The sequence below is a fragment of the Lepidochelys kempii genome, chromosome 7, assembly GCF_965140285.1.
Source record: "Lepidochelys kempii isolate rLepKem1 chromosome 7, rLepKem1.hap1, whole genome shotgun sequence".
Classification (NCBI taxonomy): domain Eukaryota; kingdom Metazoa; phylum Chordata; order Testudines; family Cheloniidae; genus Lepidochelys; species Lepidochelys kempii.
In genome coordinates, this window is record NC_136386.1 from 24806997 (window position 1) to 24830473 (window position 23477).

The window sequence follows — 23477 nt, forward strand, 5'->3', positions numbered from 1 at the left end:
TTTTATCTGGCAGGTTACTGCAAATCGGGAAGTTATGTATTTACTACATGTTACTGATACTGTTAAAAGCAGAATTGCAAACCAAGCAACTTCATTACGTAATATGACTTCTGGATACCTAAATCCTGCAACGGCCATGAAATGGAGGATAGGGATAGAGAATGCAAAAGGGAGAAAAACTACCCTGCTTCTAAAACTATTAACTTGAGTCTGGATCAGTAAGCTTTACTAGCTCACTGCACAAGGGGCAATTTTGCCCAAGCCACAGTAGTCTTGCCACAACCCCTCCCCTACCTTATCAGGTATTTGGGGGAACAAAGTATTTATAGCAATAACAAGATCCAGTTGTATCAGTTTAAAGAGCTTGTAAATTTAGCAGCCTGGAGAGAGGATCATTTGATTAGTTTATCCTCCAACATAACTACAACAGCAGAAGTACAAGACTGTGGCCTTGCTGGATCAGATAAGTAGGAAGGTATTAACTTTTAAAATTTAAAAATTATAGTCTCCAACAGGAAGCTTGATTTCCCCCCCCTTTTCAGCATCAGCATGTTTGATCTTTGGAGAAAGATCAGAAAATCTAGACGTTTGGACTACAACACAGCTAGTCATTTAATGCTTGACCAGCCTTACGTTTCAGTTGTTTGACGTTTAGGGATTAACACCCTGAAGTATATCTTCCCAAGCAATATCTGAATTTGAGTTTGTGTTTTAGCCAGAGCACACCCTTCAAAGACTCCAGGTATTTCAGGGTGTGGCAACTGATAAGATTTGAATAGATTTTAAACCTACTCCCACTCAGGAACAGTGTGTTTGGACAAATAAAAAAAACAATTTACCGTTATCTGTATGGACAGAAGCCCCTCTCCTGCATCTTTAGCATCAACAGCAAACGCCACAGGTAAACTGGCTGGAACTCCATATGAGCTGAGACCTGGTCCACTTGCAGTCACTTTACTGGCATCATATGTAGGAAGCACTTTTACCTTGAAAGGACTTGTTACAGGGGAACAAATGTGGCGTTAAGTCATTTGTCAGGCTTTATAGTAGGTACTATCACTATTCAGGACAACACTTAAGCATGTGCTTAAATCCCACTAACCAATATACTTTCCTGAATTGGGAACCAAGACTAATCTAGATACTATTTGAAGGTAAGCATTAAATGGAGATGCTGTAGTCTAAGGGTTCACTTTTATCTTGGCATGCACATGCCACTGCATAATCTTCCTTTCCATTTCTCCCAAGTACTAGGAGACAAGAGGAATCCAACTATACAAGATTAACCAGAGGCCACCTCAGAACATTGTGTTATAGTCTGGGAAGTAGATATCACTTCTCAAGTCCAACACTAAAGTTTAAAAATGCAGACTGGCTCTTGGGATCAACATCCAGAAAACCCCCTTTTTAACTACACTGACTTAGGAGGAAACAGGCATTGAAAGCAGTCAAAGTTACAAAGGCTGTGACTATTCAGAACATGGACTCTGAGGTGAAGTGCTATTTAGGTAGGTAGCTTGTTCTGGAAAAATGGAGGCTTTGTTAGTTTACCTGCGAGGAATCTCTTCATCTCCATATTTGACAGAGATTGCACATGGGCCCTCCTGCGTAGGTGTGTATGTTACTGTGTGAGTCCCATCTCCATTGTTGACTACATTAACAGGCTCCACCATTCCTAAAACAGAAACAGGCTATTTGTTCAACAGCACTAGTCAAACCCATCCTATTCGAACAGCAGAATTGCATTAGCAGTTTTGTCGCTTCAAGTGCTGTTGATTTAAAGCCTTACACTAGATCTCACATATAAGCCTCTGAGAATGAGTGCACTGTGCAGGTATTACGAGATAGTTTCCACTTATGTTTATGAGCCATAGATCAGAGATAAGCAGCATCCATCACCACTCGCCCTTTAGGCTTTTTGCTGACTACACTGGCAATAGCACACTATTGGAGAAAGCCGGAATGGTCTTGAAAGGCAGGCTAAGGGCAATTAGACCACATTACTCAAGTGTATCTGAAGAGCTTTACAAAAAGGGAAAGGTGATAGCTGTCTCAACTGTCAGTCATTGATAAGATTACACACGATCACTGCAATACAGTGCAAGCAGACTTCAGCTCTAAAGCATGTTAGTACAAGACAGTGATTTTAGTCTCATGCTCCCTCAGCATATCTGGAAAAAGTTTTACTGCCCAACAGAGATCAGTTACAGTAAAACTGAATGTTTAAGGAAACCAGGTGGTCTGAAGCAGCTTTTTTTTAAGCTACAGGAAATCTTAAGATTTCTACTGCAGTTACAGCAAATTTCTTAGCATGCAGTTAATCAGTTCAAATCACACATTTCAAGACAAGCTATATTTATAACTGCAGTAATGCTTTAATGTAAATTTAGTAATTCAGCAGCTATTAGAGAAGTTTAGTTGCCATGCAAAGCCTATGAAGCAAGTTATATTTACAACTGATTTTTGCTCTTGGCAGATGGATTGGTGCACATATGCGGTCAGCAGTTAGTGAAAAATGCAAACCTGTCTTATTAGCTTTCCCCTTTGGGTCACCTTTAAAGAACTCTGAAATCGCTTTCAGTGGACTGCGCCATGACTGGGAATCCGTTTCATCAGCTAGAATTAGATAATGGTTATTTGAAGGGCACTCATGTTTACAGAATTATGGCTCATCTTTCCTTATGAAAGATGAGATTAGAGGCTTGTGTGGTCAGCAGAGATCAGGCCAGAGGTCAAACAAAATATCCCCCCCAGTCAAATTCTTCTAGCACTTAGTTTGTTGCCTGTCTTCGCACCATGAATCCTGTATATGGATACATTTGACTTAAGCGCTATGAGTTACTGAAAAGCAGACACTATTACTAACATGTGGGTCATAGCTGTACCTAGTCAAGTTGTGCAGGCCTTCAAAAATGTACTCTGCCGACTTCTCAGGAAGCTTCCTACTGAAAGAGCCACCTTCCATTTTAAAAAGGGGAGTTTGGTATACCCAGCATGCTTGGTTTTTTTTTTTTTTTTTTGACCAAAGAGGAGTAATCCTACAGGGTGGGGGAGAAATGAACTACCACCCCATAGATTTAGCTACTGGTACTTGAGATTGCATAGTTCAAGACAGAACTTTTATATCTTTTATTTTATATTGAAGTGGCATGTGTGTTCTGTCTGTGGACTTATTTGGCAGACTGGATTTGTCTAGTAAAGGCAACAAGAAAACACAGTCCTAATGTTACATAGATCAGGGGACTGATTAGTATCTTTGCCTCTCACTTCACCGATTTGATTGTTCATGAAGCTAATGTGCAGTACAACTTAGGTTGGGGCTTTATGGGAACAAAGATGCATGTCTCACCCCTCAAAGGCAGGGAAGACTGATGCACTGCTTTTTTTTTTTTTTTTTTTAAATAGGTCTGAATCTCACCCCCTTCTTATTTACCTCTTGAAATGTCAACTCTTCCAAGAGGAAGCCCCTGTTCATTGTAGCCCCTCAGTTTCTTCCAAAGTTTAAGACTGAAGATCTATTTAAAGCTAATGTACTGCTAAAAGTACCCAGGAGAGCACAATTCTAGTATTTATGGAACTAGTCTGTCAATGGGGCTAGTCATTACTCATAGGGCCAGATTAACTAGCATGTACTCTGCACTTTCACAGCACCCCCCATCTCAAGCTCCCTCCAGATTTGGGCGAGTGGTGTTGTGGCAGGCCAAATCTGTGCAGCACTGAGGTGCAGCAATGCTGCTCACTCAAATTTGGCCTGTGCCACACGAAAGCAGGGTGGGTGATAGGAATGGTCAGTTGGGGCATTGGCAAGTAACTAGGAAGGCCCTGGGCAAGCAGGATGTCTGCGCCCCCATGCACATCCCAGCAGTGCTGTCAGGATAAATGAGGCTGGTGTAGTATACATGGGGTAGAAGTGCTTTGCTGACTAGCTCCCATTTATGCTGCATAGGGCTAGCAGCAGCTGGAACAGAGCTAGAGCAGGTCACAGCACTGTTCAGGTTTGGTCTGACACTCCCTCTAACAGCAGGCAGGCCAAATTTGAGTGCAGGCACCGTCCCATCTCCCTCCCTCCCCCCCCCATAATGAACAAGACCCCACAATTCTTTAATTCAGCACTGCCTGCAAGCTACAAAAGTAGGCATATCAAAGTAGGATAATTCTAAGGTCCTTACCTCTGGGTCCTGCCACCATAACTTCAAGAGGTGCTATTCCAGCCTTACTGGTGTCCACAGTAAAGGACTGTGGGATTTTGGCTCGAACTGCTGTTCCTAGACCTGGACCTGCAACCTTTACCTTGCTTGGGTCAACAACATCTTTCACAGGAACTTTAAATGGACTGCCTGTAAAATAGAAGTGTAGAAAATTGGCAGTTTAAGTAGTAAATGCAAGCTCACTGTAGCCTCCTGCCACCATCTTTTGCACCCCCTGTATCCTACAGTATTTCCTTCTAATATTAAGGGTAGAGTTTTTTGCTACACCTGAAAATAAAAAGCAATATGCACTTCAGTTTGACAAAGGCTTCCAAGGGCTGTTGTGGAATTCCCATCATTAGAGGTTAATGACAGACTGGACAAATCTGTCCATGATTGTCTAGGTTTATGTGGTCCTGCCTAAGCACAGGGGCTGGAATAGACCTTTCACCTTCCCTACATTTCTATGCATTTGTGACTATGCTAAGGGAACTATCTTTGAAACCAGTTCTGAATTGGAGGATAATCAGATTTGGGGTGGAGCATTTTGAAGTTCTGGTCACTTTTGATCAAGCAAAGTATTTAGGTCAAGTGCTCCAAAAAAAGTCTCTTAAAAAGGTGATTAAGTCAGGTTTCAAGGTTCTATAATTGAGAGGTTGTTTCTAAGGCCATTGGGTACAGTTGCCACTTGAGAAAGTTAGTATAAGCTAAGGATGCTTAACACCTCAAGAGAATTAGAAGTCTAATATTTGAGAGGCTAACTTAGCAACATGTTAGTGTCAATGGAAGCCAGTTCACTTTTGTACCTTGATTTCTTTCAAGGTCTGCATCAGTAAGAAAATGTTTGAAGCAAGTTATCTACTCCCCACTAGAGGCAGTGAGTCTTCCAACATTGCCAGCCACAGCAGTGAATAGCCTAATTTAAGATTTAGGACATTGGCTTTGTGCTTTTGCAGCATTCAATATGTTTTACATTAGTGGCTCCCACCTCCAACCAGATAGCAACCTGTCCAAAAGTATGGTGTTATGGACAGGAATAAATAAGCACTTGAAGTCACTAAAGCTTCAAGTTACAGCCACAGGAAAGTTTTAGCCTTCTCATTTCGTGTGTTCTTAGTAATGCTGAAAACTATATGCTCGATTTTTCATACCACAGGTACAGTACAGGCTTCCTGGTGTTACCTTACTATTCCTCAATCTTTAAGGGGAGGGGCACTTTTAAAAGCCTAGTGAAGTTAATTGCCACACTCATTGAGTCTTTTGTACTTCCGTGAGAGCCAGCTATCAAGCCTAATTGTTGTGCCCATCCACTGAGACTCTGCTACTAGGTGGATAGTTCTAGTTACTTACCTAGCTTTCTGTATGGGGCAAGAAAATTAGTATCACTGTTCATTTTACCCTGCTAGTATCCTGCTCATTTATGGCAGCTGAAAGTGACAGCTTAATTGTTTATTTGCTCATAAATTAAGGGCTTCACACAGATCCAATTCTGTAGGCTATTACACTTCTATGCCTATTGTGCAGTATAAAACATGCAGTATCCAGATAGAATAAGTTAAATTACATGTCAGTATTCCCTTTGAATTTCCATGCTGTGTTTTCACAAGTTTGACCATGTGTTAGCAAAATGCTATCAAGCTGTGCAGAAGTAGAGTGTTCCAAAAGCAGAGATGTATTAAGCAGTAAATCAAGAGAGAAGGCTACACTATGTAGATTTAACTGCAGGAAATAAAGTCTTGTTGCTTTAAAAAAAAAGGAGGGGGGATAAAGAGCCAAAGAAACATTTGAAGGGCCTGCAGACAGCAACTGGAAATATCTGGGCTATCTGCCATAACTGGCTGGACCCAGAGTGCTAGCTAAAAAACACAAGTTTCACTGTTGAAAGTGACCTGCCGGCATCCTGCTCCTGTAAGCTGGATGTTTAGCTGTGAACCATTTGCTTGTCACAATGAGGAAGGAACAGAGTACGGGCAGAGGACAAGGCAGAAGCCAAAATGAAGACGCATGCAAGCATCCAGTTCCTTGGCAATTTACCAAGTTACAGTACATTGATAAATGCGATTGGTGGGGGTAGAGTCAGTTCCATGAAGTCCTAGAAAATGCACATTGTTCCACACACAGAAGTCAAGGCTAAATGTTCAGAACTATTTCAGCAGAAATTAAGACATTTAATCCTTGGTACACTGCAAAACCACCTTAGCTAAAATGCAAGTTAGTTGCTGCCAAACACTTGGAACACCGTTCATGTGTTACTACACTGTGTCAGCTGGAGAGCCAGTGCACCTTTGAGATAAACAGGCTCCTGTTCGTTTTCATGGAAATGATAGCACTAAAATGCTTTTTCAAGTGACAAAAGTTTGCAGTGCATGATATAATCCCAGAAGACCACATTATCATTGCATCATTTTACTGCAAGCCATGGTTTTAATGTTCACACCCTGGAAGGGCTGTCTTAGTCTGGCCCTGTCAAACATCATTGTGCAATTTGTTTCCTAAACTGGCAGACTGCACTTTTAGAAAGCAAGTTCCCACACTAGTCTACTTAGTTTATGTCATGTCCCAATATTCCATTGGGCTAGATTTAGATAAGATGCTAATACCACCTCATGATGCAAGAGCAGACTATGCACCAAGATGGATTGCTACATCTTATATCAGAGAAGACTGAAAACCATTCTCAAATTCTCAGAAGTACCCAGGGTGAATACAAAAAGGGCTTTACATTTTGTTTGTATTGGGCACCTATCCATCGCTTCATACTAGCTTGCAATAGCAGCCAAGGTTAAGAGTGGTCTGGCTTCAGCTATTTTGCAAGTTGATGTTTAAACTGAGTTTATTTCTAAAAATCCTGAGTAATTTCAAAAGCCTGCCCAATGCTCCCAAATATTAGCTCAAGCAGCAGAGCGTCTACAAGTAGGGAACTGCAAGATTGTCTGCCAGCTCTTTCTGAGGAAGCTCTACAAATCTCTAAACCAGGATGACTGCATTCTTAGCATCACCTCAGCCACTATTTAGCTACAATACACAACATTAATATCTGAAGACTTTCTACTTGGATGCTAAAACTGATTTTACAATCTTACTTTCAACCCATTATTAGTTTTAGGGCATCTTCTAATGGAAGAATTCTTACCAGGTACGTGTTCTCCCCCATATGTGATGTTGACATCATAATCTCCTGTAGCATAAGGGATATATTCAGCACTGCAGCTGCCATCTTTGTTATCTTTACAGCTTATCTTTGATTCAGAAGGTCCTTCAACAGTTATTCCAAGTCCACCAATTCCTGCCCCTCTACGCAAAACCCCCCCCAAAAAAACGCAGCCCATTAGTATGCTTTCATTTTTGTGAATAATGTACAGCAAACATCTGATGTCCCACTTGCATTTCAGAGTGTGTAGTAATGCTAGCATGGATAGAGTGTAGCTTTGCTGCATTTTACCCCAGAGGTGGCTACATTTCAGTTGTGAATCAAACAGTTCAGGAACAGTCTGTGAAAATGTTTTGAAATGCCAGGTATGGATTGGGTGTGAACTTTAGTTGCACAAGGGATTTGATACAAGACCACCAAAACAGGTTTGTGATAGCTACTTTCTGGAGTAACATTACCAAAGGTAGACTGAATTTGATGGAAGTAACAACCTGTGACTCAAGACATTAGATTACTGAAGTTCAGCCCTTGTAGTATTATTGGATTTAGCATCCAATGTCAAGTTGTCCTGAAATTACTTGTTATGTTGTCTTCCACTGATCATGTGACTTGGTTACCTTGTGACAACAGTAAATTCATTTGGTTTATTGGTGAATGCTTCCTTCAGTCCAGCTCCTTGGGCTTTTACACGTGATGGATGGCAGCCTTCAGTGACATCCACTTTAAAAGGACTGTTTGGAACAGGTACATCATCATAAGTCACTTCAACTGTGTGTGGACCTGTTAAGTGAAAACCCATCATCTTTAGGTTCAATGATTAACCACCACCTTCAAGGAGCCATTCATTCAAGATACTGGAGACTGACTACAACAGGCAGTGCTCCTCATCTACTCAAAAATGGTGTTTAGCATGGCCTCAGAATTACCCTTTAATTCTAGGTTCTTTAAAATAGCCTGTTCTGCTGAAGCTATACTTAGAAAGATGAACATATAGTACATATAACTCTATACTATTTATCTCCTACAGAAATTGCTCTTCAATCAAAGAATCTTGTACCTGGATGCTAACATTTAAATACTAGCATTAGTACTGATAAGCCCATTAACAGGATATTTTTTAGTTAGTCTTCCCCTTCCCACACAGGGTAGTCAGACAACAGATTACCTTTTTCAAATGGTGTAAACTCTACTGCATATGTTCCATCAGCATTGTCTTTGATGAGGCAGTCTGTGGAAGCTCCTGAGGGATTTGTGATTTGTGCTTGGATATGGTCTCCTCCAGTCTTTGTTAAGGGCTGGGCATTTACAGTGAAATCTGTTGTAGCTTCACGGAAGACATCTGCAGAACACAATTTGAGAAGCCATTCTATTTAGATGGGCCTAATATTTTAGTCTATGAAAAATCCTCGATTCTTAGACATTTATGACAACTATGAATGACTGATAAAGGTGTCAAAGATATTCTCTTGCAAAAATCACTAGTTGTAATACTGTACGTAGACATATCAACTATAGCCTTTCCGCTCCTTAAAATATTCTGTGCTTGAACAGGCAGAAGCAACTTATATGCTTAAGTCTGCTTACCTTTCCCTTCTATTCCTGGTCCAAACACTTGAATTTTGCTTGTGTCCACAGCTGGATCTACTTTGACATGGGCAGGAAATTTTGGCACTTGCTCTCCTCCATATTTCAACATAAGTGTATACATTCCAGCAGAGAGTGGCATATATGTAACTGCATAAGTTCCATCTTTGTTATTGTGAACTTTGACTTCAGCTTTAGAGCCAGAATCTGATACAGCTTCTACACCCAGTTCCCCAGGTCCAGCTTCTGAACAGTCAACATTGAGCAATCCTGCTTCACCCACTTTACCATGTTCAAGACCTGGGCCTGTAGCAATCACTTTAGATACATCAAATGGCATTTCAATATCTGCTTTAAATGGAGAACCAGGAATGTGAACCTCTTCAAACAGAATATTTACATAGTACTCTCCAGGTTTAGTAGGCAGGTAAGAGACTGAGCATGTCCCATCACCATTGTCTGAGCATTCAATTTTAGCTTCACATGGGCCCTCTACTGTCAAACCTAAACCTCCAGTTCCTGCTCCTTTGGTATCTATTGTAAATTCTGCTGGTCTTCCAACAAGACCTCCTTGAAGGCCTGGACCATGGGCTTTTACCTAGGATAAAAATATTCCGTTAGAGGCCATTACATTTACACAAATTCTCACCTGGCAGTTGCCTGGCAAAGTAAAATAAAGCAGTTCCACAAAGAATTTCAGACTAATTCATTTGGTAAGTCTTGTTAAAGTCTGCAAAAAACTCCAGTTACATAGACACATTACAGCAAGGAATAGGCTTCTTTCCTTTGATGGAAGAAAATCTTAATGTCAAGTTACATTAGACAATATGAAGTCTGCTAAAGTTTCCATGCTTACAGACTTAAGCTTGGCTGTCTTTGTACACCCATTAAACTAAAAGGTAGCAACATTAAGCGGTGTTTATATGGTGTTATTAGCCAACTGTATTACAACATACATTCTTCGAGGGTGAAACCTCAAGTGAGTCTCATTAGATTAATATGGAGTCACACTTGACTTCATATTGCTTAAAATACCTGGAGTTCGTTTTCAGTACTAAGCTTTTCAAAGCTGCTGTTTGAAGAATAAAGTCATTAGTTATGATTGTGAAGCAAACAATTTAATCTTTAAGTAGCTCTTAATTAAATTGATGTACTTGCTCCATAATCCTAACAGGTCAAACAAGATGTGAAAGTTTATGCTCTTATGTGAGTGTAATTCAGTTTGTGGGTAGCAAATATTTCCTGTATGTCAACCACTGAAGCATTTCCTATGCATTTACCTTGGTAGGATCTGGAGGTAGAGTGGCTTCCACAGTATAAGGACTTCCTGGAATTGGATTGCCATCATAACTTACATCAACCATGTAAAGTCCTTCTTCTCTTGGGATATACTTTGCAGTGCTGCACTCTTTGCCAAGAGCTGGCTCCACCACACATGGCACAGCTTTCCTTGTAGGGCTGGAAATACTAATGTCCAGTTTACCCTGTCCACCAGCTCCTCGTGTGTTAATTATGAATTCCTGATCCTTCCCTACTTCCACTCCTTAAAGAGAAAGCCCATATTAGTATTTCAGGATTAATGGTCTGGTTAGATTTCTTAAATCCTATAGTTGGACATACTCTGAAATACCTCAGCCACAAAGCATTGAGAGAATGTTTTACAAGGATTTTTATCAACTAAAAACATTTCTTTAGCTGCAGAAGCCTGTCATGACAAGCAGAAGCAGAGACAATGGGTTAATTGGAAACTGCAAAGGGTCAAAGGCAAGCAAGATTGCTTTTGACTTGTTTATACAGCCTCTCAACACATCTGAAATACATAATGCTCATCCAGGAGTTTACCACTATGTTGCAGCCTTCTGTGTCCCACCTCCCTGCCAATTTACAGGTAGAAGGTAATATGCAATTTAAGCCCTTTCAATAATTTTGTATATTTGCTCAATTTTTTCTGTTGGTAAATGAGGCTTGCAGAACAGTACTCCACTAGGTTACTGCAGCTGAGCCTTGTGAAGAAGCAGCAGCTCAGAAGTAGTGGGATGGAGGAGTGCCACCATACTCCACTTTCACTAGAAGCCGTTGTCCAGCAAGGCACTTCATAGAAAAAAAGATCTTTTGAGAGCTAGTTTATGGTGTGTGTCAAAGTACAGCATTTGGAGCTAACAAAGTGTCTGGATCTTTTATCTAGGACGTTTTAACATGAAGGGTTTTCTAGACCCACCCACATCACACCAGCATCTCTGCAACAAGGCATACTAAAAAGTTTAAATTTTGAATGTTCCATGGAACAGTAGTGTGCTAGACATTACTGTTCAGGTTATTCTAGCAATGTGTTTCTAACTCCAGAGCCAGAGTTTTAAAGGTATCCAATGGGAGTTAGACTCCTAACTGCATTAAAGTGGGAGCTAAGCACTTGAATCCCACTGAACACTTAAGTGCTTACCTGCTCCTTGAATTGCCCACCAGCCTATAAAAAAGTCTGGCCCCTGGGTTATTTCATTTCAGCCAGGCACCGCCCAGTCATTGGCATAACCCAGTTTCTAGAAGTCAGCCAATAAAAATAGTGTCCACAGCTCTATCTGAGAGCAGTCTCTAAGGTCTGAATGAGCATACAAAGCAAGCTACTTTACAATCTTGTTCTTGTGGGAGCACAATAAGAAACAGACTGTAGAGGGAAGCTTGTATTGCCATAACTATATAGGAGACTAATCCATGGGATTTAAGTAGAACAGAGGTTTAGAGGACAAAAACCTCGTTAATCCTTATTGGAAGCCTGTTGGGCACCCAGCTCAGGTTTAAAGCTGGGCACATTGATTCAATAATTAACTGGGTCTCTCACTGGATTAGTGTCCACTGACAAATGACATTGATGTCCATTTCCAGGTATTTGTGGTGCAATTTAGCCTTAAAACGATTCTTTCAGTGCAACTTCTATGAAGTGTTACCTCCTAGCAATAAAAAGTTACCAAAACCTTTAAAAGGTAGAGACGCCACAATATTTACTACAAAATCAAAAACTTGAAGTTAGATGCAAACTGGATTCAGAACCAACTTCTAATCTAACTGGAGCAGAGAACGTAAACTGCCTGTATTTATGACCAGGAATAAGATTAATTAAGGAACTCATTTTAAAGTTTGCTATCCTTCAGTATACTTCACAAGCTACATACACGCCATAATCCTGTTGGTAGTTGTACTAGATGTTCAGATAGCTGCACAGCCTTAAAAAAATATCAGATTGAAACAAACTTCTAAGAGTAGCCGCTTATATTCAAGTGGTGTTACGGTTACAAAATTACAGTGTTTGGGCTAGAATACCAAGTTACTGTAAAAACAACAGCAGGAGTTTTTGTATTGGTTTTTACTCATTCTAGCCAAGTTACTCAGTGATCAGACCTTAAAAAAATTTACAGTAAACTAGACTATGCACTGCATAGCTCATTTGCAAGTGTACTTACTGTTTTCAAGTCCATTGACTTTAATTTTGCTGAGATCCAGTGGAGCAGCAACCCCCACAGTGAAAGGGCTTTTGGGGATAGGATCACCACCATAGGTTACAGAAACCTTCATGGGACCCTGCCAAAAGGTTAATATTGTAAGTTAGGTCTTCAGCCATTTCATGCTTGTGCTTTACTAGTTGGACACTATATACTAGTTTATGACTCAAGGTATAATGGCAGACAGTGACCAGGCTCCAAGTGTTGTGTGAGCTCCCTGCCCCAACTTCCCACTCCAGCTTTTGAGTTTTGAACCCTTTTCATTTGACAGAGGGAGAAAGCTTGCTCTCCTGCCAACACTGCAGTACTATTTTGATTGCCTGGAAGAAATTCAGGCCCCAGGTTGATTCCCACCCTCCCAGAGCTCAGGCATGACAGCTGAATGAATGACCCAACTTGAGACCAGGTATCCTATTCCACCGTACAGACAGCATGCCAAGTCCAGGCCCACAAAGGGGTTATATTTTTTAATAGCATTTGAAATACCAAAGTTAAGATGTATAAATCAGAAACAGATTAATGCTCCTGTGTGCTTTGGCTGGAATGCCAGAGTCATGGCCAGATTCAGCCCAAGATGTGTGTTCCTTTTATGCTCTCCTACCACAGTCCATATTTCAGCTATAATCACCGTTTGCTTACTTTTCATTCTTGGCTGGCTCAGCTCCCAAGTGAAATATCCATGAAGGTTTCACATAAGCCAGCAAACAGCTATAGCAGCACTGGGTGAAATCAGGAAGGCTAACTGTAGGTTATTCAGTTGACAATTACTCAACCTTATCAATATCTGGTTAAGAGTATTATACTGAGATTTCTGTTCATGCTGTCCCTTAGGAATTTAACTGCCTAGTAAGTCCCTCATCCCTGTAAAGATTTTATAGGGTCTACACACTCCAGTGAGCTCTGCATGGAGACAAGCTAGTGCACAGAGACCAAAATATGGACACCACTTTAAAAAAAAAATCAATGCCCAATAGCCACAATGTTTTCCCTTTTCCGCCAGGCTGGCAGTTTCCTCTACTCCTCCCATATATACACTGTTTTGCTCCTGTTGAGTTGGGTCTTGTTACTTCACAGCTGCCCCTGCCCCCAAGTCATTCTCCCAGATGCAGCTTGAAACCTCATGATCACCACTGTTTGTACACCTATAATTTCCCCTAGCTTTTGTACAGCAGCTTACTTGGGTGCCAAGACCTGAATGTTTATTGCTCAGTAGCCATCATTCAGTTCTCTACAGTGCTGAAGAATGGGTACAAGATTAATATTGCCAGCCTCTTGTGTTCTCTACAGAGCTTCTAGAAACCTCAGAAGCAGTAAAAGGATAGCATGGGACTGGATACTTTCCAAGTCACATAATTAAAGACTCTAAATACTAGAGGTTCAGCTGATTAGGGAGAATCCAGTTGGTTTAATCCTTTGAATAGGTTTGAAAATGTAGTATTTTTACAGGGCTGGGAAATGTTTGGTAAGTGACATTAGTCATTGCTGTATTTACAGATGTGTCACAATTTCTTCTGTGAAAGCTTTTATACAGTCCTTTTCCTTCCCTCCTAGTCTTAGCCTATGGAAAAAACAGAGGAACATACAAACGTATGCTGCACTGGTCAAACGAGTTACACCACCCACTGTATTTTTAATGTCTGACAGCTGGCACTGTGCTCTCCTTTACCCATAGTGAATTATTCAGCTTCCTTTATCTAGCTGGAAGCCTTCAGGGCAAGGTAGATTGATAGCCTATAAACAAACAGTGTTAGACATCCCACTAGCATTAGCAACCACCCTATTATACATACCTGGGAAAGCTTTGAAGACTAGCCAGGTCTTCTAGTTACTAAAATCCAAAACCCATTTATTGGGTAAAATTTCTCCACCCTAATGACAACACTGGCTGCCAGGAAGGTTATGGGTTTGGCAGTAGCAGCGATACTGAGTACACCCTATGCAAGGGGGGTTTCCTAAGTCTGGCAGACTCCGTTAAGAAAGCAGATGTGGTGTTACCCAGTCTTTCGGAGAAGCCAAGAATCTGTTTGTGCTATTTGGAGGTGGCAATCTTTGGTTGGTTTTGCTGCCACTTTTACATGCAACAGCAAAGACAGATTAGGAACCTTAGAGGTATACTTTTAACAGTGCTAGAAAGGGGATGTACAACTATCAGAGAGCTACAAGTATACTATAAGTAAGCAGTGTTCCTTACTGCTTAAGACACTCCAGGAAACAGATGAGCCAGAACTAAAATCCAGTCCCACTGATATACAAAGCAGCCAAGCTCAGAGATCAGTAATACCTCTCCAAATATATTAGTTGAAGCTACTGACATTCTTTGGTCATGAACTTGCCATGTCCCAAGTGCATGCCAATTTTATGGTAGATCAAAGTCAGACCAGTTAGATCTTAAGTGATAACTGAAGTTTGTCAGACCATTTCAGTTTGATAGTACTAAATTCCTTAAAAATGGGATTAGTCATTCCTGACCTTGGCAATATAAGCAAGCTTACTGGGAAAGTCCCCTTAAAAAACATGACTTGCTTTTACTCCTTCCATTACTGTTCTATGGTTACTCTATATAGTCTAGGCAACTTGGTATCCAAGAAGCTACTGCAGCTCTTAAGAGGACATTACTTTGCCATGACAATTAATAGAAATCTGGGGTATTATGCACATTCAGAAGTACACAAAAACCTGCCGACAAAAAGGGAAAATATGCTTTCTCTGTAAGTAAAGACTTCCAGCTCTTCCCTGTTGTAAACTAGGAAAGCTGCATCCACTATTAACATGAAAGTTCCCTATCTGGGTTCCTTCCTCCTATAGGCAAACGTTAAGCAACACCTAAGCCATTGTGCAAAAGAACTGATCTCAACTGAAAATACTGTTCTATATTCTGCATAAATTGTGTGTTGAGTCCTAAAAGCAAACAAGCTAGCTGAAGAGTTACTCTGGAAATGCATTTCACCATGAAATAGGAGTTGTGCACTATTGTTTGAGCACTACAAATCTGCAGATACAAATTTTGTATGCATGCAGGGCTCTAGCTATGGTCTACACTCCTGTTAACACTACAGCTCATTCGACTGAGGACAATTCAGTTTCACTACCTGCAGCCCAGCCATAGAAAACTACAGCTTGCAAAAATCTGGGGTGATTTGGAAGTCCTAAACATCTGGACCAGGGCCATTCATATTAGCTAGTAAACTGTCTGCTAGTTTGTTACCCAGTGAGGGGTGCTGGAACAAGGTGGCAGGAGGGGAAGGCAGGGGGCCATGAACCCAATCACTTTTAAAAGCAGGAAGGCTATGCCCTCTGACTTTGTACTCACCTTAAGGGTGAGCAATGGGGGGTGGGTGGAGGACAGCAAGCAGGAGCTTGGTGAGGGAGGGAGGCAGTGCAGGGGTAGGGCCTCTGTTTGGGCACCTGTAGGGTGCACTTGCTTCTGCCTGCCTTTATCAGTTAGACTGACAAAGTTACACTGTTAGTACAGCAGGATCAGTTTCAGTGACTAGTTCTCATGCCACCAAAATCTGCACTCATTCTCCAGTCAGATTTTCTATGCATCTTTGTTTAAATTGCTCTCTGGACAGGCCATTCCCAACATGTAGCCTACAGCTTTATTTGTACTTGTGATTGTAGACACTCATGACCCCTTACTGTCTGCTTTTGGGCAGCTCTTGGGAAGAAAGCATTCCATTGCCATGGTTTTCCTTTGATCAGAAAAGTTCAGTCAGATACAAGACTTCATGTTAATTCACTCACATATTTTCAGTTTTATTTTTGCTGTTAATTGTCATTTCAAGGAGCCTAACACTCCCATTTCTTCAGAAGTGTCAGACCTACCTGCTGTACTGGAGTGTATTTAACAGTGTGGGAATAGTCACAGTTGTCAATAACATCCATGTCTTTCACAGCATCTCCTGGTACAGGTCCACTGAACTGCACATCCAGCGGTGCTTTCCCAGCACCCTTGGTGAATACAGTGAAGTGTGTTGGTTTGCCATTTTCCATACCTTAACAGAAAGTAAATTTGAAAGTTAGAATATGCTTGTTTCTTGTGCTATCTATGCTGTATGTTTAAGTTCATAGTCCATATGAAAATTGAGCAATTTCAACTTGGTCAAGTAAGTTCAAAGACAATACAGAGATAATTTTTAATCTTGATGCCCCCAGATTTGATGTTTGGCATAGAGTAATCCCATTCCAAATCCCTAGTGGGAAAGTTGGGACATGGCTGTTTGTCTACATCATGAGTTTATGCTCTCGAACTACCCCATGCTCATGTCAATATATCACTTGGCATAAAGAAAAGGAATCTCACCAGTTTTGCTTAATCCAGGTCCTTCAGCTTTCACCTTGGTGGCATCATGCGATGGGTCCACTTTAACTCTGAAAGGGCTGGCAGGAATTTCCTTCAATATAAAACATGCTACTTTAATAGGACAGAGTTATACCCAGTTGTAAGCTTTGTCTGCTGAGCTTGACCTAGCATCTGCCTTCCAGTGAAAGGACTACTGTTTAAGTTTGAAATCAGGCATTGTCTCAGATTAGATAGTCACAGCTTTCCTGAAAGTTGTACCCTGCCAAATAAACCTATTCTAATGTATCCCATATGCTTACTTCAGCTTTGCACAGGAACAGCTAGCAATCTTCTGTATGTATTTTTGCCTTCCCTCTGACCACCACTGAAACTACTAAAATGCATAGTCACATTAAAAGCCCCCTCCTCCCGATAACTGAAATGTTCTAGAACATTTCAGTTAACTTTACATTTCACAGCTTGGACAAAGAGTGAAGTCAACTAGCCTTTGCCTTTTCAAGTACCAGCATAACATTTGCTGCATGGGTACTTTTGGTGTTACAATGGAGAGAGACTCAAAAAAGATTATAGAAACATTTTTCTTGGAGTTTGGCCCAAACTATGAAGAACTTTTACAAACTTAACAATGACCCCTTTTGAGTAATGCACATTGAATAGTAATTTACATTAGGATTCAAAGCCTTCTGCATAGCTAACATTTCTAATGACAGGTTTCAGAGTAGCAGCCGTGTTAGTCTGTATTTGCAAAACAAAATACTTGTGGCACTTTAGAGACTAACAAATTTGAGCATAAGCTTTCCTGAGCTACAGCTCACTTCATTAAATACATCCAATGAAGTGAGCTGTAGCTCATGAAAGCTGATGCTCAAATAAATTTGTTAGTCTCCAAGGTGCCACAAGTCCTCCTTTTCTTTTTGCTAACATTTCTAGTCGCAAATAAAAAAGATACAAACCTCTCCTGCAAAAAGCACTTTGATAGTGTAACGTCCAGCTGCAGGTGGTGCATACTTCACTGTAAATGTATCATTAGCATTGTGTATGATGTCAAAAGCTATGTCTTCCTCTTCCTCACTTATAACATGAGCATCACATTTAATGCCAACACTGACATCACCTAGGAGCAAACAGTGTGCCACAACATCAGGAATTGGTTTAGTATCCAAGTAGCTATAGTACTAAGCAACGAAACAAGTCACATCTTGCTTTTAAGTCCTTGGATATGATAGTTTGTCAGGTACTTGTATGAATCATTCCACGTAATCTTTGTAAGAGGATTTTAGCTTCAGATTTCCCTTCTGAAGCAAAAAGCTTGAATCAAGAGTTTATGAATTGAGGCGATCAGATTCCTGTTCAAACAGGGAGTGTTTATAGAATTAGTTTTGATACAAGATAGCAATACATTATCTACAATCTTTTACCTTCTCCTGCTTCTGCGCAGTCAACTGTGAAGTGAGTAGGCTCATTAGCTTTCAGACCAGCTCTCTCCACCCCAGGTCCAACCACTTTCACTTTCTGTGGATGACTGCCTTGTCCTATGAGAACCTAGACAGGTTCACAAAAGTGTTCAGAGTTACCCTATACTTGGGTCACATTGATTTATTAAGTTTAGCACCTGACAAAATGCCCTGACTTCTTAACTATTGTTCTTGCTTAGTTAAAGAAGAGAAAATAAAGTTTCCGACTTCCCTATGTTTATGCTGTGCTCACTGGTTTTAGAGCCCTTTGACATGCTAGCCTGCAGAATGGGACAGGCAACCTTCAGCAAGACTGATGCAGCAAGCGTTTACTCATGAGTAGCTCTATTGACTTGTACTCACTAGCATTAGCGAGGACAAACAAACTATCCGAATGTTTTCTTGTTTTACAAGATGTACCACCAGTCCCTGCAAAGTAATTTTGTAGGTGTTTGTACTTACCCTATATGGACTATTGGGTACATTAACTCCTCCCCAGACAACAGCAATAGTATGTTTGATTGGTTTAACTGGCATATAAGAACAGGCACAGATTCCATCAGGATTGCTCTTCACTTGAATATCAATAGGGCTTCCTTCTGCATCCTGAAAGCAAGTGTTTAACGGAGAATTAGATGACTGACTACATACAAAGGTGTGCAGAGACAAGGTACAAGTAGTTTTAGATGTGGGGCTATCAAAAAAGTTAATGATCAAGAGCAGCAGCTACAGCAGAGCTGCTTGGAATTAAGAAATTGTAACAATCTTACCACAAATTTAAACTGCTCGTCTCTCCTTGGCCACACATACCAAACTGTAGAAGTCTAGTAGACTGACAACACGACAATTTATGGGAGACCACTTCGAGAAGTCTCAATAGGTGCAAGACCAGGGACAAGTCACAGGCCTTAATAAAAAGGGCTTTAAATCCATACTGGAGTTAGGCTTGCATAATCCCAAACACCTTTTAAATTAAAGGATTACTATGCAGAAATGCAATGAAGGACCAAGATGCAGATCAAGTCTCACAGCCGCAGACAGACTTAGAACAGGATGCTCAGAATCTACATGAATATTCTTAGGGGAGTGGCTAACTAATTAGCCAGAATGTGCTAGGTACCTGTTCCAAAGGAGAGACCTGTGACTATTGATAGTACTTCCAGATAGTTAATGTAGGTTTTTACCTGTGCATATATCTTCAAAGGTGCATTCCCAGCTTGCTTGGTCTCAACTGTAAACTCAGCAGGGTTGTTTACAATGCAGCCAGTTTTCTCCAACCCTGGACCATAAGTCTTTACCTAAAAAAGGTAAAGTGCACAAGTTTTACATGGATTCTACAGCCAAAGAAAGCAAAGCTCATAGCTAAAGCTAGTATTTCTAAAAGGTGACCCAAAACCCTATCACAGGCCTTCATATTTGTGGACTGAGGAGATCATGTGTTAAAAACAACTTCATGAAGGCCAAGCCTAAAGAGGCTTGAGTTTAGAATTTTGGCCTCGAGTAGTACCCTGCCATGTTACCTGAAAGGCCACTATAGTCACATTCTTGCAACAGCTCTTATGCTCAATATAGTAGGGGCCAAGCAATAGCTTCGTTTAGACACATTTAAGAAAAAGAACCAGCATTGTGCCTGCCAACCAATCCATGGCTAAAGATTGTAGAACATGCATGAAAATGAAAAATTACAAGTAGCTTTTAAAACAGCCATATCAATGGCTATTTATATACAGAAGAATTCAGCTATCTTGCCTTATCTGGGTTGAAGTCTCCAGAAGCTGGTTGGATGAAAGCCATGTATGGACTATCTTTTATGTCTTCATCATCACACATAATGTGAACAGCATATTCACCAGGTTCTTTGGGCCAATACTTCACATCACACGAGCCATCATTCTGATCATCACATTCTATTTTTGCTTGAGATGGGCCTTCAATGGCAAAGCCTAAAGGAAACAAACATCTCCCAAAGTGGGCATGGTGGGTTTTAAAGGCTTGCTCAAGCCTGCCTCCCAGTTGCCAGACCTTTTCCTTGTTCACTGCTCTACTACACCTTTCCTATGGAGTAGGTACTCAATGGTGTTGTCTCCCCTCAGACCCAATATACCCCACATTCTAGAAAGCTAGAAAATCATTTCCTATGCAAGTGTAGTCAGATTTATGTAAGCTTAATGTTTAGTTAGTGACTGGGTGAGTCTGATGGGATCACCATACTTGTCAGAAAGACTATTGTCATCAAGCAGCTCAACATTAAAGCACCTGAAAATCCTAACCAGGACAACCAGGCTGACTTACCAAGAGAGCCAACTTCTGTGCCAATGGATTCTACAATGAAGTCAGCAGATTTACCAGCAATCCCTTCATGAAGTCCTGGTCCCCAAGCTCTCACTGTCTGAGGACCTGCTTCAGGACCTACTTGAACTTCAAAGGGGCTATTAAATGGGGGAAAAGGTCAAAATTCAGTATTAGGAGCAGCAGAAATAGCACCCACTCCTGTCTGTAGCTTCATTAATAAGTGACATTATACAATGTGCATTGAAGAGCCCAGCCCACCAGCCTATGGAGCAATCTTTCAGATTGAGTTAGGTCATCTAGATCAGTCATGCCACTGAAACAATGGATAAGTCAATTAACTAGACTTAATGTCTGCTGGAGTCCTCCACCATGAGATTTCATGGACCCTACTAAAAACTCAATGAAAGTCCTCCCCCATGGCCATGCAGTTTAATACAAGCTGTGGATCACAAGAGGCAGATTGGAGAGCCTGGAAAGAGACCTATGCTAGCCCCCTTTTACAAACCTTCCAAGGCAAGCTATGCTGGCCCAGGAGCAGGAATGAATATACAAGTTAGCGCAATTAAAACAATTCTTGCCAGAGCAGCTTAGAAAGCAAGTCCAGCCCAGTAGATTCCTGTTAGCATTGGTTCCTACCCACATGATCTATTAAAAATGCAACTCACCTCTTGGGGATATTGTGTCCACCCCATGAAATAGTGACAATGTATTTCCCTGGGCTAACTGGGTAGTATTCAAATGCATATATGCCATCCACAGAGTCCTTTTGTTTCACAAACTCATCCAAGCCCTCTGTTGGGAGATCAAGTCAGCATTACTCAATAGCTTCCAGCCAACACCTTAAGTTATTCAGGCAAGTATGTTTTCTAGATTTTACTTAGCCTCTTGAGAATAAAGTTTTCCCACCAGAAAGCAGTTAGGAAACCAAGATAGTTCCAGTTGCCCTCTAAGACAGATGGCATAAATGAGAGAATGTTTGAAGTCACCAGACCTAACAGGTTCCCTTATGTTTTGTCCTATGCTCTTTTGTTTTAAGAGGACATGGATCACTCTGCTGATTAACGTTTGTCAGGTTTTGACTACAAATATTTAAGGAATACCTACTTTTAGTTTTCTGCAAGATACATTTCAAGAACAGCTTAGTATAAGGAAATTTACACTGATAAAAGTCCATCACTTCTCTCTCCATACTACATTAAGCCACAGCCAGCTGGAATACCACTTTCTCATGAAACATTAAGGGTGTGCAGGATACTTGGCTATTTCCTTGAGGGTTTACTTCAAACTAGGAACAGTTAAAGAACAAGAGCAGGCATCACTGGTCAGCCCTGCCAAATTAAGACAGGCGAAGACAAGCCAGCCACTCCCAAAGCACTTGTGTGGTTGAATAGGCTAGTTGCTTACCCAAGTCTTCACACAAACTGACATTAAAGGAAAGTAGAGTTTAGAAGTGGGTGATGGGAGAAGCAAGCTTGAGTTTCAGGCTGAAAAGTTACATAACTGAATGAAGGAGTTAAGCCACACCCAGACACTCAACTTAAGCTCTAGAATGCTCTACAGAGTTTACTTCCTTTGAGTAGCTTCACAGCATTTCTAATTTCATAGCTGTAGAGACGAGACATGAAAGCTTTCCCAATTTTGAATTTAACTGATTAAATTGAAAAAAAGACTCCAACCTCTAGCATTCAGTGTTCAACTGGCACATTGTGTACACACACTCAATTTTAAGTTAATCATGCAGAATCTTTAGTATCTAGCCCAATGATTTCATAGACAATGGAAGTTCATGGTGGACACCAGGCATTAAACCCCTGGAGTCTTGCTGCTGGAGGCTCAATAACCAATGCTATGATTAGAGTATTCTTGTCTAACATTCTTCAGTAGTTACAATGATCCTGTGCATCACTTAAGACAACTACTGTAGCATCTGCTATAAAGCAGATGTGGATTAGAGTTGAAGTTTCCCAGCCCACTACAGTGGAAGCAGAGTAGAAGTCATTTCAGAGGACAGGCTATAAAAAAAAGACACCAAGCCATGATATGGAACAACTGAAGAGTGGCTGGCTTCATCACTACACCCATGAATATATGTTCATTTTACATATGAAAAATGAAGAGCCATCTTAATTATTTTTCCTCCCCCTATCAAAATACTGAAGCCCCATACTGTGAATATCACTGAAAGTTGCAATTCCTTGACTAGTCCACATTTGAGGCTTCTCCCCTTTTCCCACAATACAGTACTGCAGACAACTTCAAATCATTAACACTTACTTGGTCCTTTTATGGACACATTGATATCCCCACTCCCTGCTGCTTTAGTGTCAACCTTGAAGTCTGCAGTTTCTCGGATCCGGACTCCTTTAGGTTGTAGGCCTCTACCACTTGCACGACAAGCACTTGGACTGCATGCTGCAAATGCATTTTAGACATCAGTATAGCCTTTGATTCTCAAGTAGATTTTCAAGCCAAGGCAGCTTACACCCATCTTTTACTTAGCATGTTGACTCAGGGGAGAATATTTTAGCTTTTGAAAATGAAAAATCTGAATCACACTAGTCTCAAGGGGATCAGTATGGAATCTAGCCATTCTACATATGGCCTTTAGGCTTTTAGACTGTAGTACTAAGTTATTTCCCAAGTGTTCTGAGTCATGTACATTTACATCAGCTGTTCTTACAGACAGACTAAAAAGCCTTTGACATTTACATAGTGAAGACCAATTGCTATGTAGAACTTTAATACCAAACATTAACTGGAGCATGTTACTATAAAAGTAAGCCCACCATTTGCAGTATAACTTTGCTTTTCTCAAGGTCATTTTTACATTTGAGCCAAACTGCATGTAGTGTATAGAGTTTCACTTTATGAGTGTGCCATAGTAATCTACTGGGCTACTCCTTCAGGAGTAGGGCAGCGGTGGTAATATCTAAAGTTATAACTGGCTTCAGACAACTAGTACCTTGGAAGACTGGAAATGGAAACTCTTGCTTTGCTGCAGGTTCATAGAAT

At 40.8% G+C, this 23477-nt stretch overlaps 1 protein-coding gene across 5 annotated transcripts in view; it reads right to left on the reverse strand.

Annotated features, from left to right (window-relative positions):
* FLNB (filamin B) overlaps positions 1-23477 on the reverse strand; it is a 112996-nt gene that overhangs the window by 31220 nt on the left and 58299 nt on the right. For 2 of the 5 annotated variants that reach the window (XM_073351442.2, XM_073351440.2), the window contains exons 9-28: positions 22740-22877; positions 21131-21257; positions 20466-20602; positions 19923-20116; positions 19358-19471; positions 18636-18779; positions 18138-18261; positions 17673-17833; positions 16720-16810; positions 16242-16411; positions 12378-12495; positions 10203-10465; positions 8923-9520; positions 8504-8677; positions 7956-8118; positions 7321-7481; positions 4170-4337; positions 2524-2616; positions 1552-1675; positions 840-996 (exon numbers count right to left, since the gene is read on the reverse strand). In XM_073351442.2, coding sequence (XP_073207543.1) covers positions 840-996; positions 1552-1675; positions 2524-2616; positions 4170-4337; positions 7321-7481; positions 7956-8118; positions 8504-8677; positions 8923-9520; positions 10203-10465; positions 12378-12495; positions 16242-16411; positions 16720-16810; positions 17673-17833; positions 18138-18261; positions 18636-18779; positions 19358-19471; positions 19923-20116; positions 20466-20602; positions 21131-21257; positions 22740-22877 — 3419 coding nt within the window. The remainder of the gene's footprint in view (positions 1-839; positions 997-1551; positions 1676-2523; positions 2617-4169; positions 4338-7320; positions 7482-7955; positions 8119-8503; positions 8678-8922; positions 9521-10202; positions 10466-12377; positions 12496-16241; positions 16412-16719; positions 16811-17672; positions 17834-18137; positions 18262-18635; positions 18780-19357; positions 19472-19922; positions 20117-20465; positions 20603-21130; positions 21258-22739; positions 22878-23477) is intronic. The other 3 variants (XM_073351443.2, XM_073351444.2, XM_073351441.2) reach the window with 2 other exon arrangements.